The 18,171-nt window shown below is 35.6% G+C and overlaps 1 protein-coding gene across 1 annotated transcript in view; it reads left to right on the top strand.

Annotated features, from left to right (window-relative positions):
* Positions 1–18,171, top strand: part of LOC101521354 (potassium voltage-gated channel subfamily H member 7) — a 157,107-nt gene that overhangs the window by 114,571 nt on the left and 24,365 nt on the right. Inside the window, exons 7-9 of the mRNA XM_058664236.1 lie at positions 11,478–11,730; positions 14,935–15,140; positions 17,170–17,269. Of these exons, the coding sequence (XP_058520219.1) occupies positions 11,478–11,730; positions 14,935–15,140; positions 17,170–17,269 (559 nt within the window). The remainder of the gene's footprint in view (positions 1–11,477; positions 11,731–14,934; positions 15,141–17,169; positions 17,270–18,171) is intronic.

The raw sequence follows: 18,171 nt of genomic DNA, 5'->3' as shown, positions 1-18,171 counted from the left end.
TTCTCACACATTCCTGTGTCCTATAGTGCTTTATCAATGTTCTTTGACCTGTTAGTTTTAAAGATTTACGTCTTACATTTAGGACTTTAATTTAGTTTGGGTTGAGCTTTGTTTATGGTGAAAGATAGGAATTCAGTTTCACTATTTTCCATGTGGATATCAGCTTTTTCCAACAACATTGGTTGAATACACTATCCTTTTTCCAATGAGTCTTCTTAGCACCTTCATCAAAGATCAGTTGCCTATGATGTCTAACTCAGATTTCAAATAATCGAAATAAATACATTATATCTGCTTTGTTGCCACTAAGCTACTTTTACATTCTTCTTTCCTGAATCAGGCCTTTGAATGAGTTCTATATTTTCCTGTAGTTTTTAAAAAGAATTAGTTATTGATTTTATTTATCCTTGCTAGGTTTCTTTTCACTTTTGACACCTGCCTTCATTAATTCCTTATTTTTAATCTTCTAGGTTATTCTCTTATTCTTATGTTCTTAATTTTCTCTTATTAGGGTTTTGGTTCCCATTGTTTTTTAATAATAGTGGCATTCAGAATATAAATTTGGCTTTGAATGTTTCTTTTTAATGTGGCTCCGTGTATTTTGGTATGGAATGTTTTCTTTTTGTCACTTTTTAAAATTGTTTCTTCTATGACGCAGATTGCATAAGGCACCATCCTTAATTTTCAAACATGCCTAATTTTGTAGGCTCCCATTAGTAAGTCTTTCCAGTGTTCTGAATTATAATCAAAGTTCATGAAGTATGATTTTCTACTTCATGCGTAGTATCAAACACCTGTTCTGGAAATCTGATTTTTTGTTATTCGCATTTTAAAAAGTTTTAAAAACATTCACTTTAATTGAATGGTTTTACAGAGACTATGTCTAAACAGTGTTCCCTTTCATACATATTTTGTGTTTCATTTTATCCATTATATAATTCAATTATGTAATTCCCCTAACACATCCAGCTGGCATAAATAGGCACTGCAACTTACACAGCTGGTTTATGACTCAATTGGCAGAGCAGAAAAAGCACAGATAAAACTGCATATACAGCATCCCAAGTGTCAGCTACTAGTCAATACATTTCACAGGAGAAAAATCTGTCTGGTGAAAGAAAAGACCTTCAACTATTTTGAAAGTTTCTACTATTTTGAAAGAGCTTGAATACATAGAATTATCACTCTCCCTGTAAAACAATTGTGTTGTTTTCCAACCTTAAGATTTCTCAGGAACACATAGTCAACTGGTACAAAATTAAAAGGGCATTTGCTATATTTCTGTTTTTATTATGAATCACTAATTAATAGTCACTGAAATGAATGAAAAATATTTTGTGCCTTACCATACTGTTAGTAGCTTTAGAAATCCAATTTGATTGATGGCAATGAAATAAAAATGGTTGAAGAAAACCCTAGACAATTTGGAATGCAAGAACTTTCACCAATAAAATCCCTTAATGGGTTGAGTCAGTTTTCAGAATGACAAAATGGAGTGATTGCCACTCCATGCTCCTCATGTAGGTTGACAATCCAATTGAAAACCATGATTCTGAAATATAACATGTGAGGAACATTTCTGAAAGCACAAAGCTCTTGACATTTAGATTTGAGGTCATGTTTTAGATCGCTGTTTTTAGCCACCTGATAGACTGTGATGCTCTGTTAATTACTCTGTAAATCAGATCAAATCTTCTAAATTGAATCCACTAGAAAGAGCTATTTGCAGGAATCCATTCTAGTTATATCTTGTCTATCATTTCACCTACCTTGTCTCTTTAATTAAGCAGAGTGAAGGAGAAAAGGCCCTGAAAGTGTCTCTCAGGATGTAGATCCTTCTATTTGCTATAAGTCCTTGAGTGTGTACAGGGTTTCCCCTTACACTGGAAAAATCCTTACATACTTCTTCACTCAATCTTTTGTAGAATTAACAAGACTCAAGAGCTTAGGTAGCAATGACACATCACCTCTGTCCACCCATTGCTGCTCACACCCCAATTTAGAACCAACCGAGGTTAAGTTTTTAGTTCCTTCTAAAAGCAAGGTGATATCTTACACAGTTACACTGTTCTCTGCAGTTTCAAAAGGAGGGAAGACTAAAATGCAAGAAGGAGGATATTATTTCACCTTTTTTTACATTTTATTATTATTATTGCTATCATTTTATGATACAGCTCCATATTCCCTTATCCCCTCCCCAATTCCCTCCCCCCCACACACACCTAATTCCTCTATATAATTACTAACACATAGTTCTTCATACTCAGTCATATGTCCATCATTGCGGGCATGGACAATGGCAAAGAGTCCAGCATCCTATTGTTAAGATATAGTAAGCAGTTTCATTGTAAGTCCATCTTTGTCTGAAAGCAGAGATGCATACCACACTGCATCCTCACATCTGGATGTTAGTCTCCATTTCACAGCTACCATACATCCCCTTAAATGAAAAGTCATTATACAAAATCAACAATACAAAGAAATATAGAAGTTCACAATGCCCTGAAGTTAAATGACATGTTACTAGATATGACAGTCTAAATTGCACAGCTACTATACATCCCTTTAAGTGAAAAGCCACACAACAAAATCAACATCAGGGAGAAAAAAGAAATTAACAACACCAAGAAGTTAAATAACATGCTATTAAATGACTAATGTGAAGCTGAAGAAATGAAAATCAAGAACCATCTTGAAGAAAATGATGCCACTGCAAGATCTACAAGTCATTGCATGATTTAATCAGAAGGAAGTGTTTTGAACAGATGAAACCAACAGAAAACAGCAAAACCCATGTGATACAGTTTCCGCTGATCTTTGTTGAAGTGTGTCTCCTCCACACAATAAACAGATGGGTTTTGTTTTTTAATCCAGTCCACTAATCTATGACGTTTGATTAAGCTTATGCCATTTACATTCAGAGTTTAATATACATGGGTGTTACTTTGGTCCTGTCATTTTAGGAATGGGTTGTTCATTGGTTTAGTGTTCTGTTATCATTTTACTGGGATGTTCTTCCCATTTGCCTTTGGCTTTAGTAGGTGCTATTCCTCTTCTCTGCCAAGAGAACATCTTGAAGGGCAAGGTTTGAAAGAGGCAAATTCTTTTAACTTTTCTTGACTGTGGAAGAATTTCATTTCATTTGCAAAGACAAAAGAAAGCTTTGCTGGATATGTTATCCTGGGCCGAAAATTTTTTTCTTTTAGAATCTGCAATATGTCACTCCATTCTCTTCTTGCCTGTAGAGTTTCCTTTGAGAGATCTCCTGTGAGCTTAATTGGCATTCCTTTATATGTCAATTGATTTTTTTCACGTGCACATTTAAGGATCTTTTCCTTATGTTCGATTGAAGAGAGCTTGATTATCATATGTCATGGTGAAGATCAATTTGATCAAGCCTGTTGGGAGTTCTGTGCCCCTCCTGGATCTTGTTTCCCAATTCTTTCTCCAGATTAGGGAAATTTTCCTTTAGTATTTCATTAAATACATTTGCAAACTCAGCTTCTCTTTCTTCACATTCTGGGACCCCCATAACTCTTATATTTGGCCTCTTAATAATGTCTTTCAATTCTTGAATTTTTTTTTTCTTTTTTTTTTTTTTTTTGGCCTGATCCAGCTCTGCTTCCAGCTTTTTGTTTGCTTCCCCCTGGTGACAGGAAATATCTTCCAATTCTGAGATTCTTTCTTCCGCTTGCTTCATTCTATTCTGGAGACTCTCCACTGTACTTTTAATTTGCTCTACTGTGTTCTTAATTTCTGATATACCAGCCTTGATTTGCTTTGTTGCTTCCTTAAATTCTTTGAACTCTTGCATGAGCTTCTCATTTTTGATCAGAGTCTTTAAAATGAGTCTTATGGATTCTGTGTCCCCCATTTTCTCAATGTCTTCCTCAGTGAACTCTGAGGTTGGCATAGGGTTTTGCTCCTTTGCAGGGGAGTTTTCGGTAATATTCATTGTGCCTTTGTCTCTTCTTTTGCTCTTCATCACTGTACTTCTGGTTAACAGAGTCTTCTCCTTGGGGCAGGTTTCTAAGCTGTGTCACCCACAGGTCTACCATGAGATTTTACTTATTGCAGTTGGTACACAACTCTTTGCTTGCAGCCACTTGTGCCACAACCTCCAGCGAGTTCCAGGTCTGGGTTCTTATATCAGATTTCCACCATGGTCTCCACAGCCCCAGCTCTTGGCTCACCACTCTCTACCTCCTGTGATACCGTGCTGAGGCTGCACCGTTATCTCTGCAACCTTTCTCCCACTTCTGGTTGCAGCAGGTCACAGGATTAGAGAGACACCAGGTGTCCTATATAATTAGGTTGTTGGTGGCGCTGATTTTGTCTGAACCTGTTGGACGTTAGGTCTGGGTGCCACGCAGACCTTTTTTGGCCGGTACAATGCCACAGCTGGTATTATTTTCCTGCAGGACCAGTGCAATCCACTGACCTCGGCGAGTTCTCGGGAGCTCTGACATGCGCAGCTCACTGTTGTCCCCTGCAGTCCCAAAGCTATTGCCACAGTGCCCAAAATGGCGCCTGACATACCATCACTACAGTTCTTGATCTACTGGCCATCAGATCTGAGGGCTACCCAGACCTGCCCCGGGTGGAACCTGTAGAATGCCACGTTGCTGCAGTTCACTGAGTCAGAAAGGAGCTCACTCCCAGCTCAGCACATGCTCCATCCTTTCCCTTGCTCTTTCCCCCTTATGCAAAATGGCGCCCAATTTAGCTCTAGGGGGCTGACTGGGCTATGAAATTCACTCTGTTCTCACACTGCCCATCTGAGATCTGCTGCTCTGTCTCTGCTCCTGGTCAAATCAAACGGACCAGCAGGACGGACAGGTCTTTGTCTGGGTTTATCTCCCAAGCTCCCAGTGAAAGTCCCTTCGCACCTGGTTGCTGGTGGAGTTTGGACTGCTGGTGGAGTTCAGATCGCCATGCTGGAGTATCAGTCACTGCAACACCACACTGCTGTGTCCGCTGCTTTCCTGTGTCTGTCAGTCTCCAGGTACCCCTCTGCTATTGTTCTGTCCTTTCCTATTTCCTAAAATATGTCCTCTCTTCTTCATCCTGATTAAATGTTTTTCCATCCATTTAAAAGTATCCTTACCCTATTCCGCCATCTTGATTCTCCTATTTCACTTTTCAAGGAAACTGTACTGATTCCAAAATTGGTTCAGGATTTATAACCTGTCAAACCATGTATATGTATGGTAATGCTTTGTTCTTATCCATATTTTTGTCATAAGTAAGAGCACCCATATGCTAGATGCTGGAAAAATACATACAGAAAGTTGGTTTACTCTCCTAGAACTTATCATTATTCTCACAATTGTGAATTTTACAAGACTCTGTTTTTCTGGCAATCTGGCCAGATATAAATAATAAATATGACAAAATAATTCATTATTCTTATCAGGCACATAAAGGCAAAATAAGAAAGCAGGTGACAAAATAATTTAAGCTTCAGAGTAACAGAATGCCTTTTTGTCTGTTTAATGCTGCTAAAAGCGCTCTGTTAGGATGTGCAGTATTTAAATTATGATATTGAGCATGTGATCACCAAGGAAACATAATGTACACTTGTGTCTCTTTTCTGTGTTAGCAAAATCATGGAAATAATATGCTCTGAAATAATCTAGAAATTATGAAATTGGAATAATTAGGGCATTATCTTCCATAAACATCAAAATGAAAGCTTCATTATCTTATAAACACTAGAGATATATCAAAAGTGAGTGCTCATATGGAAAACAACACTCAATCTCAGAATCAGGAAATGCTTTAAAATTTATTAAACCTGTATTCTGGGACAGACTTAAGATTTAATATATCATTTGTATCATCTAATTGATAATCATATATGAGTTTTCATGCTTCATAGGGAGTGTTAATTTTAATTAATCCTAATTTGTCAGGATTTAAGTATCTTTAATGACCCAGATAATTTTCCCAGAAAATTTCCTAATGACAGTTATCACAGCCACCAAAGTTGTCCGTATGATTAATCTGCTATTTAAGGGAACCATTTACCATATTCAGGCTGTCTTTCTAAATGTGCTCTATTCAGCCTGCCTCTGAGAACCCTCTCTTCTGTGGCTACACTATGTGAAATAATTTTTTAAAAAAGAAACTTCATTAGACTGTATTCAGTATTCTGATACTAACTGGATATGATGCATCTATTAAAGAAAACATTTTAGTTCATTTCTTTTTTTACTTTTATTCATTCATTTGTGAATCATTTTTTGAAAAGCAGAGTGCAGAAAGAAACAGAGAGAGGCACGGAGATCTTCCTACTTTTGGTTTACTCACCAAATGCAGGCAAAAGTCACGACTCAATCCAAGTCACTCTGTGAGTAAGCCGGATCAAAGTCTTTGGGCCATCACTGCTGCTTACGGATCTGCATTTCCAGGAAGCTTGAATTAGGAGAGGAACTGCAGCTCACACTCAGGCATTCTGATATGGAACATGAGTACCTCAAGTTGTTTCTTAAATACTGTTCCAAAACTCCATTTAATTACAAAAAGCGAACACATGAATTTAAAATACCATGAAAGGAGGCTAGGGAGAGTTTTGTAAAAATAAACAAACAAAACCACTCAGTTGTTGACATAAATCTGAAGCTTCTTGGGAAATGTCTCTACCAATAGGGAATGTTTTACAATCCAGGCTGACAAGTGGTGAACATTGAACCATGCAATTTGAACTTGAGGAATACTCTATTATCAACAGGTTGTGAATATTCAACTTCATTTGAAAATCCTTGTTTATCTGCAGCCAGGTTAAATTTGGTTAAGGAAATAAATATTCATTACTGCGTTCAGAAGGTCATAGAATTGTGATATAGCTAAAAGAAAAAGGAAGAAACTACATTAGTTAGAATACTTCTATGCTCAGACTCCATTAACTGACCATCAAAAAGAATTTTTCTTTATAATCTGTCATGACCTGTGCCAAGTATCTTTTTTCTTTCTGCTCCAATATACAGAATGGGTATCATAATATTATTGGTACAATCTTATAAATTTTCATTTAAAGATTTGCTTTTATACAAGTATTACTAATGTCATTTTGCTGAGGACATACATTAAATCAGATCTTTCAAGCTTATGTTAACTTCAGCAACCATTCATTTTTGAGTGTTTTTTAAATCACTCAGTACAGAGAAAATCTGAATTCATAGATTATATAATTGCTAAAATTTTCAAAATTATAATTTTGTATCATTAAGTGTGAATAGTCTATTGATCATCTAGGGGAGTTTAGATTAATTTGGGGAGCTCTGAATTAATGATAATGTTTGAAAGCTATCATTTTTAAAGCTTTCATTTATTTATTTGAAAGGCAGAGAAATAGAGATAAAAAGACAAAGAGATCTTCAATCTGCTGATTTACTCCCCAAATGTCCACAAGAGCTATGGCAGTACAAGGTGTAAAACAGAACTTTAGAAGCCCATCTGGATGTCCTAAATGAGTGTCAGGGAATAAAACATACTGCCTCACCAGCTACGCAGTGGTGAGCAGCTAGAATTGGGAATAGTGCTGAGACCCCAAATTAGGCACTCCGAAAGGGAAATAAGCATCCCAAGCAACACCTTAATTGCTATTGCAAAATACCTTCATGGTTAGATCTTTATTGGCAGTAGTTATTTCCGTTTTCGCTATTGGTGTGTGTGTTTGTATGATTTCTGTAATTTGCTTGACATTCAGTTTAAAATACTGTCATTTTGTTGCTCTTACTGTGTTATTCATGTTTGAATGGCCACATATTTGGAAGTCCCTAGCAATAAACTACGGACTTACTATTACACAATCATGGAAAGCATTCTACACTCACTTAAAAGAGCAACTTCTCATTTATACGCTATAATTTGATTTTTGAGTTCCAAGGAGTTTTGAACACATAAATTCAAGTAATGAGAAGAATTAATATTGCAAAATTTTAAATGGCCTTATATCATAACAAATGCATAGTGCTTTTGTCAACCTTTGGCAGTTTTCAGGAATTTCAAGAAATTTTAAAAATCTGCCCTCGGTTCCATCAGTACTAAAAAAATGAAATTGGAGCTTTTCAGTCTTCTTATGTTAATTGTTACTGTAAGAGTACATTTGAATGATCTTTAATTAGCTTTACAAATGTACATTATAAATATCCAAAAGCTGGGTCTACACTTCAGTAAGTTGCAAGTTGTTTGGGTACTGGCATCCCATATCAGAGTGCCTGGTTTTTAGTTTTTGTCTCTGCTCTCCATTTCAACCTCGCATAAATGTGTATCCTATGAAGTAGCTAGTAATACTCAAGTACCTAGGTTCCTGCAACCCATGTAGCAGACCGAGATTATATTCCTGGATCCCAGCTTTGTGGTGATCCAGTCCAGAGTGTTAAAGCAATTTGGGGAGTAACTGAGTAGACTAAAATTTCTTCTTTCTCTCTCTCTTTCTTAAAAGTACATGCAATTAAGTTAAAAAATCAAATGTTCACATTATAAGAGAAAACATTTAAATCTGCAAAAATAGTTTTTAATGTGGAAATTTAGAGGAAAAGCTATACAGGCAGGTGTGTTAACAGAAGATTCACTGTTGTGCTTCTTATCCTGTGTCAAATGGAGTACACTCTTGATAAATATTTGCTGAAACAGTTGCATTTGCTTTTCTAAGCCACAGGCCATGATAACGGATTCAGTGTGGTGCTCTGTGATCTTTCAAATCATATTGACTCAATAAAACAATAGTCTCAGATGCACAGCAGAACACATTTCTACAGTTCCAGAACTTCCCAGATAAGAATGTTGTATAGAGTGGAAATAACTGTAATGGTCACCAAAACAGATTATATCCTGTTCTGTATTTTGTGTATTTAACATAAAAATTCTTTAACACTGGATTTTAAAAAGCCAGTATATGAGTAGAAAATGGGGAGTTTAAAAATGTAGGGAGTTTAGCAAGGGATCCAGACCTGGAAAAGTAAAGGGAATAGAAAACGAAAGCAAAAACAAAAGCCAAGAGAGCATCCCAGCTGGGCAGATGAAAAGCAGTGCACCAGGTAAATGCCTACTTGCGACAGTCCATTCTTCTCCATGTACCTCTGCTTCAGTTCCCTTATTTTTTTAATTCAACCCTTTAAAGATTTTATTTTTTCCCAGAATTTTTCTTGCACATATTCAAGATTCTTAAGCTGCGAGCTTTTTTGGAACAGCCAAAAAATACCAATAATATGAGTTTTAACAACTGATTCTGAACTTCTTTTGAGTTTCTTTTGTGTGATTTATAGAAGTAACTTAAGAAGGCTAAACAAGTCAATTAAGCATTAACACTAGGAAAGAATTTCTTCATCTAAACAAGTCTATACCAGTGAAAAACTCTGTGGTACCCCCACCTTGGTGTAATCACTTCAGATAGATGTCAGTGCTAACACAATAAATGTTGGAAGCTGAGGACATATAGCTAGAAATTTTTTTCTAAGTGTTCTGAGTTTTCCAGGTGATTCCAAGACTATTGAATTATGACAACATATTTACAAATTGATTTGAGGAAATACCTACTTCCAAAGAGAATTTAAGGCACCTCACAGTTTTAAAAAGATAAAAAATAAAATAAATGCAAGAAATCAAGTACATTTTAAAAGTCAGAAACAAGGAAAAAGCAAGAATGCAAAGAAATTATTCTTAAACATGATATGGTGAAGTTCAAAACTCTGTTGAGACAATAGAACATGAACCTTAGTGGAGCATTGCCTACCAGAAAGACTAGAGAAACTATGTACAAGAAATATTGCATCTCTTGATTTCTAACTAGGAAGAAAATAAAATGTCTTCAACAACAATAACAATGTATGCAAAATAACAAGGGAAGTCAGAGTCAGCAGTAAATTGTCTGCAGCAGCAATAACCGAGGGACTGCAGTGAGTAAAGACCAGGCACAATCTCATGCCAGAGAGCTCTCCCTTCGAGCAGAGAACCCAGGAATGCAGGCCAGGCTGAAAAGCTACAAAACAGAGAAACTGCAGATAAACACCCACGAACTCTCCTACAGGAAGATTCATTTCTGTAGGAACCAAGCCACATAACACGGATTCTTCAAGATCAAAGTCTGAGTTTTTGTATCAGTAGACCTTATTATGCAGTCTAATAATTGGCTTATATGTATTGGTAACTTATGGCTTATTTCCAATGTAAAGGTTTTCATTCTATGATAGAGAAAGTTGGGGAAAGTGACTTGCACAAGAATCATTCTGTGACAAATTCAGGTGACAAATTCTGTGACAAATTCAACACAATGAAAAAAGAATGGAGAATTATGGCAATCATATATCACACCTCTTATAGACGCATACAATGGAAACAGTTGTTCTACAGAAATAGGATTCCTTGGTTGTTTTAATATGTAAAATAGCAATAATTTTAAGGTCAAATATGATTTAATTTTAATTTACTCCCTGAGAGTAATACATTTGAATTGCCTCACAAACAACTCATGATTACTTATAGCTATATTGAATGAAATACCCAAGACTGATCCAAAATTGAATATTGTGCTGCTATAATGCTGCCACTTTTGAACCAAAGCATATTTAAATGAGGTTATTTTTAATAGGATGAGAAAGTCAATGTAAAAATGAAAACTATTTATATGACACATATGATAACAAGAAATAAAGAAGGAGGAATTAAGTGTCTTTGGTTGTGTATTGGGAAAGTTATAAAAATAATATAAAATTTGACCAAGTTCAAATTGAACACCTCTTTTCAGCAAACTCTATGATCCACAAGTTTAAATAAGCCATCAAATGGGCTTGTCAAAACAGTACCAATTTACAAGCTTTGAATGCACTGTGAATTTTGGCACAATTTCCATTACTGAAAATTGAACTATTCTTTTGAAACTACTTGCTTTATCCCCATTCTTTATTTCTAATTCTTATCAAAATACTTAATATTAATAATGGATATATCTGAAACACAACTACTCCAAACAGTTAACGAGAGTACATATGACACAAATACCATGGCTATTTCAGGATCAACATTTTCACTAATGAAATCTAAGACATATACCAAAGATGGCAATCTGCATTGACTTGAGATCCATGAAGAGGTTGTTTTTCTAGTTGTATCACCTTTCCTGAATTATTTCTTAGTAATTGTCACACTGTACTGTATCTGTGCACAGCATGATGCCACATAACCTAGTGCAAGGGAATAAAAGCAGTGTGAAACATTGTAGGCATTCCCATTTTAAAGAGACAGCATTTGAGTTCAGGCTGAATGCCTGCAGTTACTTCAGAGAACAAGTATTTAAGTTAAAAATTCTGACAGATTTAGCAACCCCGCTATTCTGAAGGTAGGCGAGGTAGACATATTGTAAAAACGCCTGTGTGAGAATTACTACACCTGTAGTTCTGTCAGCCAGAAATTTACTTTGTTTCAGGTACTCTGTGCTCTGGTAGTATGAGACTTTTTGTGTTTTTCCCCCTCAGGTCCTAAAGGGTTTTCCAGAATGTTTACAAGCTGACATTTGTCTGCATCTCAACCAGACTTTGCTGCAAAACTGCAAAGCCTTTCGGGGGGCAAGTAAAGGTTGCCTTAGAGCATTGGCAATGAAATTCAAGACCACCCATGCACCTCCAGGAGACACACTTGTTCATTGTGGGGACGTACTCACTGCGCTTTATTTCTTGTCTAGAGGCTCCATCGAAATCCTCAAAGATGACATTGTGGTAGCCATTCTGGGTGAGTGCTTCAGAACTAAATGGTTGACATACTCAGTTATTAACTACTGAAACACACAGTTTACAGTGTTCAAGTAAAGAACTGGTCTACTTAATTATAATGACTACTCAGAACTGATGAGCAATTTAAAAGCTCTATTGACAATTCAATTCAAATGAGATCAACCTTGCAGAAAATATGTTTTCTTGACTGTCCCTGATATATATATGTAAGCACATCCATAAATCTCTTATTCTAGGTTGTCATTTAGATTTCAGGCCAAATACATGAAAATAGTAGTGTTTTCCTTGTCATGTTATCATACTCGATCACTTCACTTAAAATAGAATATGTATGTTTTAGGCATGTTACTAGCACATGTCAATATCTTGTCATGAAATGAGCATATATGCTGTTGAACTTTCCTTATTCACTGTGCACTTTACCTGTTGGATCTCACTGAATAGAGTTAAATTAATTGTCCCCAGGGCAGCAAAGCACTATGAACACAATATCTAGGTAGAGAGATGAGGAGGAGATTAAAATTGGCAATGAAAAAAGTGAGTGAAAAGAAACCCCAAATTTAATAATTGCCTTTGAAAATGAATTTGTACCACTTGAACCTTTAGAATTTCTTTGGATTATTAGAATAGTGGAGAAAATGAAACAAACACTCATGGTTAAGTCTTGTCATCTACTAGCTAAACACTAGGTTTAACCCATGGTAGGACTCCAGTGTTTGTGAACAATTGTACATTTTCCCCGTGGCTTAAATACAATCGGTTTAAATAATGGCGTGTAAAAATGACTTCCTTTTACTTAACTCTCCATGATCACAAATGACTGTTGGCTCCTCAAGGACATGTTTTTGTATATTTTCTTTGTTGTTTTGCCATGAGCAGCCAGAGTATGGCATAGCACATGATCCAAATGCATAAATGAAGATATCTGCATCATTTTCTATATACTTATATTTTGATAATTTTACTATGATTAAACTTCTTGGATGTGCCACAAATTGACAAGATGTATGCACAATTTTGTTTACAATTCAATAAGCAGACAAAGAATAGGAGCACAGCTAAGTAACTTTGAGGTCACATAATCAGGTTAGGATTTCACCAGATTTAGCCTTGAGTGTTTGCTGCGGCCAGTTGCCAGGGGAAGAGTACTCATGTTTCATTTCTTGCTGATCTGCGAATCAGCCAGTCCTTGCTTCTATCAGAAGGTAACAAAAACTTATTTGCTCATAAGATAATAATTTTAGAGTGATGATATACTGTATACTTTTCCTGGCCTACTCTTGCCCAGTCCCTATTTCCATTTAGATTAGCACCTAAAATCTTCATAAATCATGATCATTTATTCTTGTTTTTAAAGATTTTTTTTTTATCTGACCGGCAGCATGACAGGAATAGGGTAGAAAGAGGGAGAGAGACAGAGACAGAGAAAGACAGAAATAAATTTTCCATCCACTATTGCATGTCATAAATGCATGGAACAGCTGGGGCCATGCCAGTCTGAAGCATAACCACAGCCATAACATCAAGGGCTACCACACAGGTGGCAGGGACTCAAATGCTCAGGCCTTTATCTGCCGCTTCCCAGGTGAATTAGCAGAAATCTGGATTGGAAACAGGGATAAAACTCAGTCCCAGGAACTGCATGTAGGAAAAGTGTATGCCAAATGGTCACTTAATCTACAGTCACAATACCCACCCCTATTCTGTTTTTGAAAGATTAATAATTATTTAGTTAATTTGTTTTATATACATATATAATATATATACATATATATAAACTGCAATATATATAGTTAATAGACTGCATTGATGGTTATAACATTGGTTCTATAGCTAAGATATGTATTTGGGTTTTTCTCATTAGTTTCTTCTGCAAAACAAGAGTATTATAAAATATTGGACTAGTTAGGCCAGACTTCATTCTTTAAAGAATTTTTACAGCTTCCATGGTGGAACATACAAGTTTGAACAATATCAAAAATCAAAGTAGCACACTGAGGAGATATCACTATACAAAGAACTCCAGTAGTATATAGTCTAAAATTATCATTTTGCAGCTATTGATGGTTTTTAAAGGTTACATAGTTAAATAATTCGTCAGTATTTGAAGTACTTATACCACAGAAACAATTTTTAAGTACCTTGTCCAGAAACAGAAAAATCTAACTGGCATAATATTTTATGGGAGTAGGTTAGATATATCAAGTTTATAAGGAACTTTGACTCATGTCAGTATTTACTGATCCACTGCATTTTGCCCAACTAAGAAGGTGACCTTGAGCTAATCAGGTTACCTCTAATCCTCTTTCTGTATTCAGAATATTTAGAAAATAATTAGTAATTTCTTCACTATGTTATTTTGGGAATAAAATGAGATAAAACACCTAAGCCCTTGACAGTGTCTGGCATTTATTTTGGCCTCAACAAATATTGGGTATTGTTTTTGTCATTTATCATTGAACAAGACCTTGAGATTCAAGTGGCATGTGGCTAGGCAAAAGTGTTGTAGAAGGTGTGTTAGAGGAGACACTAAATAACCTCAGGTTTTGCAGGACAGCAAGGAAAACACACCTTCAGCATAAAAGATCATATGGAAAAAATATGGCCATGTATGTTGAGAAAATACAACTTGATTTACTAAATGATTGGACGAATTCATTAAAGGAGAATTCAGAAGAACTTATTAAAATAAGCAAAGTGTGCTCAAATTGCTCCCTCAATCCTTAAGTGAGGAAAGTGCTTTTCCCCAAACTCCCTTGCTCAGCATCAGCCCCAAGCATGATTCTGAGATAGAAAATTTGACTCGCTGTGACCCTTCTGTTATTCTTGGATTCTCAAAATCACAGTCCACCTACTTTAAATTATTTTTAAAACACTTTAGCAGACCCTTTTCTAGCAACATGGGACATACCAATTTGAAGGAATGTCTGCTACATTCTAGATGCTTAGACAAAGAACAAAAGTAAGAGTATGAAAGGAATTGTACCAGCACGAGTGACAAAATTTCACTCTATAAATGGTGCAACAGGCAGTGCAGGTACTGAAATTGCTGCCCAATTTTCTGTCTGCTGAACCTGGGTTCTCAACATTCTGAAATCTTTGGCTCAGGGATTAGTTGGTTAATCAGTGGTTCCCTGTTACTTCTAGAATAAAGCACCAATTTTGAAATCTCCTGACTCCCATTTTTTCCTTCATTCCTTAGGAAAAAATGATATATTTGGAGAAATGGTCCATCTTTATGCCAAACCTGGAAAGTCTAACGCAGATGTACGAGCACTTACATATTGTGACTTACATAAGATTCAGCGAGAAGACTTGTTAGAGGTTTTGGACATGTATCCTGAGTTTTCCGATCACTTTCTAACAAATCTAGAGTTGACTTTCAACCTAAGACACGAGAGTGCAAAGGTATATGTTAACTGTTTGGTTATTTTTGTATCTCAATGTTTCATTTTAATTCTTGGATACCACAAATACTTCTTAAAAATCAAGAAATATATTGCTGCAGAGCTTTTTCAATTCTGATCATGTGAAAGGAAAGGAAAGCCAAACTAAAATTTCTAAATTATACAAAAGAAATCCAGGCTAATTATTTTCAAATATGTTGAATAATTTTAAGTAGATCAATTATGTTTTTGCAACCCCTTAAGTTGTATATATAATTCAAAATAATATTTCCTTATATTACATTTGTTTATTTCTAAGAAATTATTGATTCTGAACTACTGAATATCCCCTTAAAGTTATATCTTATAAGAGGCAAAAATAATCTTTAAGCTGTTACTTACACCATACATTGGTTATTCATGTCCTCCTAAAAATAATGAATTAATAACCTAATTTAGTAGACACAAATTTAATATAATTTTCAAATTGAAAATGTAGAAAGTAAACCAGGCTCTGTAGTAGTCAAAAGTAATGCTATAAACAAATAATAATGTTCTAATGCAAATATTTTGAGAATGTTGACTCATTAGTTAACCCGGAATGAGTGCTGAGACTGTAGCCCATGTATCCACTCACTCTCTTCTATTGAGAAAATATATTATGATGTGCTACTATTGTAAATATATGGAAGTTATATGGGAGCACAGAATTGAGTACTAGGTTATCCCTTCTCCAACATTTTCCCTCCAAAATACTCTGAATCCCCACGTTAATTCTAAGAACCTTTGTTTAAACAGAACTCAAATATTGGAGTTTTGATACTTGCCATTGTATTTACACGTCAACTAATGTATTCTCTCTTGAGAATAGTCAGTAGTTAGTAAAGCAGTGGTAGACGTAATTCTTCTCTGAGTTACTTTCCTTCCCAGATACTGTGAGGGACTTAAAGAGACAGTAACCTTTAAGATCACCTGGATGCCATTGAATATATTTTCAAAATACTGAGAAGTATTTACATTCTGAAAGGTTGCATTTCTGAGGAGCACACACTTTCTGTACTGGTTTTGAGTCAGTATTTTATTACCATCCAAGCTTATGCCACCAACTGTGATTATGCCTCCAAAACAACAACAACCAAAAAGGCTAAATCAGATATTTTGCCTAAAAGTTTAGGAAGGACCTCAGTAAATAAAGTAGGGGATTCAATTTTTATAATAGTTCATGATATTTCTAATATTTTAACAATGTTATGCAGGGTTAACCCAAGAGGAAGAAAAGTTTAAAACAAAAATAATTTTTGATTCACCCTTGTAAGTACTGTGGTGAAATTTTACATGATGATCATTGCCATGCAATTTAGATATCATAGCTAATTATAACATACTTTTTTTCAGAAGTACATATTTTGCAAAGTTTTTAAAATTATTGCCTTCATTATTAACTATTCCAAATTACACATAGAAGAATGAGTAGCTTTACACATTTTAGTGCCTGAATGCTGATATCAGACTCAAATAATTGATTTTATTTTAGAGGGGATGAGAGAGAGAGAGCAAATGAACTCTGACTCACTAGGTGCCTGCAAACAGCAGGTTCCCAGAGAAGCTGAAGCCAGGAACCAGGAAGCAATCCAGGTCTCCCAAAGGCGTGACAGGAGTTTAAACACTTGAGCAGTCACCACCACCTCCCAGGGTCCGCATTACCAGAGAGCTAAGTCAGGAGCTGAACACATCTCAATCCCTAGCATTCTCATTCGTAATCCAGGCATTTCAACTCCTAAAGCCAAATGCCTGCTTCTGTCCCCAAGAATTCCTAATAAATAACTTCTACAAGTATGATAACAGACAATAAGACTACTAGAAATATATTGATCCATTTTATAATTTAGAGACAGTCATTAAGTAAAATACTGTTGGCCACCTGACTTATTTCATGAGTCTCAATGCGGTATACATAATATGAAATAATAAACAGTTACTTAAAGTACATTATATTCAAATTGTATAATCTTCCATTTATCTCCATCTTTGTTCATGCTCCATTTTAAAAGGCTGATCTTTTACTACGATCACAATCCATGAATGATTCTGAGGGAGACAACTGTAAACTACGAAGAAGGAAATTGTCATTTGAAAGTGAAGGAGACAGAGGTAATTTATTCTATATAAAGTCTAAGTATAGGACATTGGTTACTAAATCTTTTAACTTAAATGCCTGTTATGCTTCTGATTTCAAGAATACATTTCATTCTGGCTTTTAAAAAGCATATCTTTTGCTTTTTTCAGTAGCTAATGACATGATTTGTGGTTTTTGACTGGTATCTCCCAACATGTTTCAACAAAGCAATTTAATATCTACAAGGCCTCCATCCACATGTAGAGAAATAGTGGAGTGTTTTTTTTTTTTTTTTAAATGGAAGCTAATTAGTAAGAGTTAAATAACTGTCTCAGAATTAAGAGCCCTGTTCTGGGAGGGGCCGTTACTTCAGGAGCAGATCATAATCCTCTTACATGTCCACGTTCCTATATGACATGGATAGAAGAACCATTTCATAGAGGTGCTCATCATATTCAAACTCTGTGGTTCCTGTCTTCTCCAGGTGTCCCTCTGTCTGTGAATAGTCTTCACATTATACTCATAGAGTCAAGAACAGTTATTGAATATTTCACACTCTCAAAGAGTTATTCAATAATTAGAGAAACAGATGTTACAGTGCAGCTTTTATTTTCCCCATAGAGGAAGATGGGTACATCCTCAAATGGTAGGTGCAATATACAGAAGTATGGGAGTAGGTGCGTCTCACGTAGAATCCAAGTGAGGGTTCACTTAAGTGCTCTGGGAGAGGGGAGAAGACTTCCTCACTGCTGATCTAACAAACATTCTGATCTTCAGTTCATTTTACCTCATAGCATTATATGACCCTGTGAATCTAGTCACCCCCCCCTTCTTGAATGCTGTTTACATGGTATCTAAGACAACTCACCCTTATTACTTCATTAAAGACCACTTCAGGATCATTATCTCTTTTTTTTAAGATTTATTTTGTTGGAAT

The sequence above is a fragment of the Ochotona princeps genome, chromosome 5, assembly GCF_030435755.1.
Source record: "Ochotona princeps isolate mOchPri1 chromosome 5, mOchPri1.hap1, whole genome shotgun sequence".
Lineage (NCBI taxonomy): Eukaryota > Metazoa > Chordata > Mammalia > Lagomorpha > Ochotonidae > Ochotona > Ochotona princeps.
This window is presented reverse-complemented; position numbering and strand designations above follow the sequence as displayed.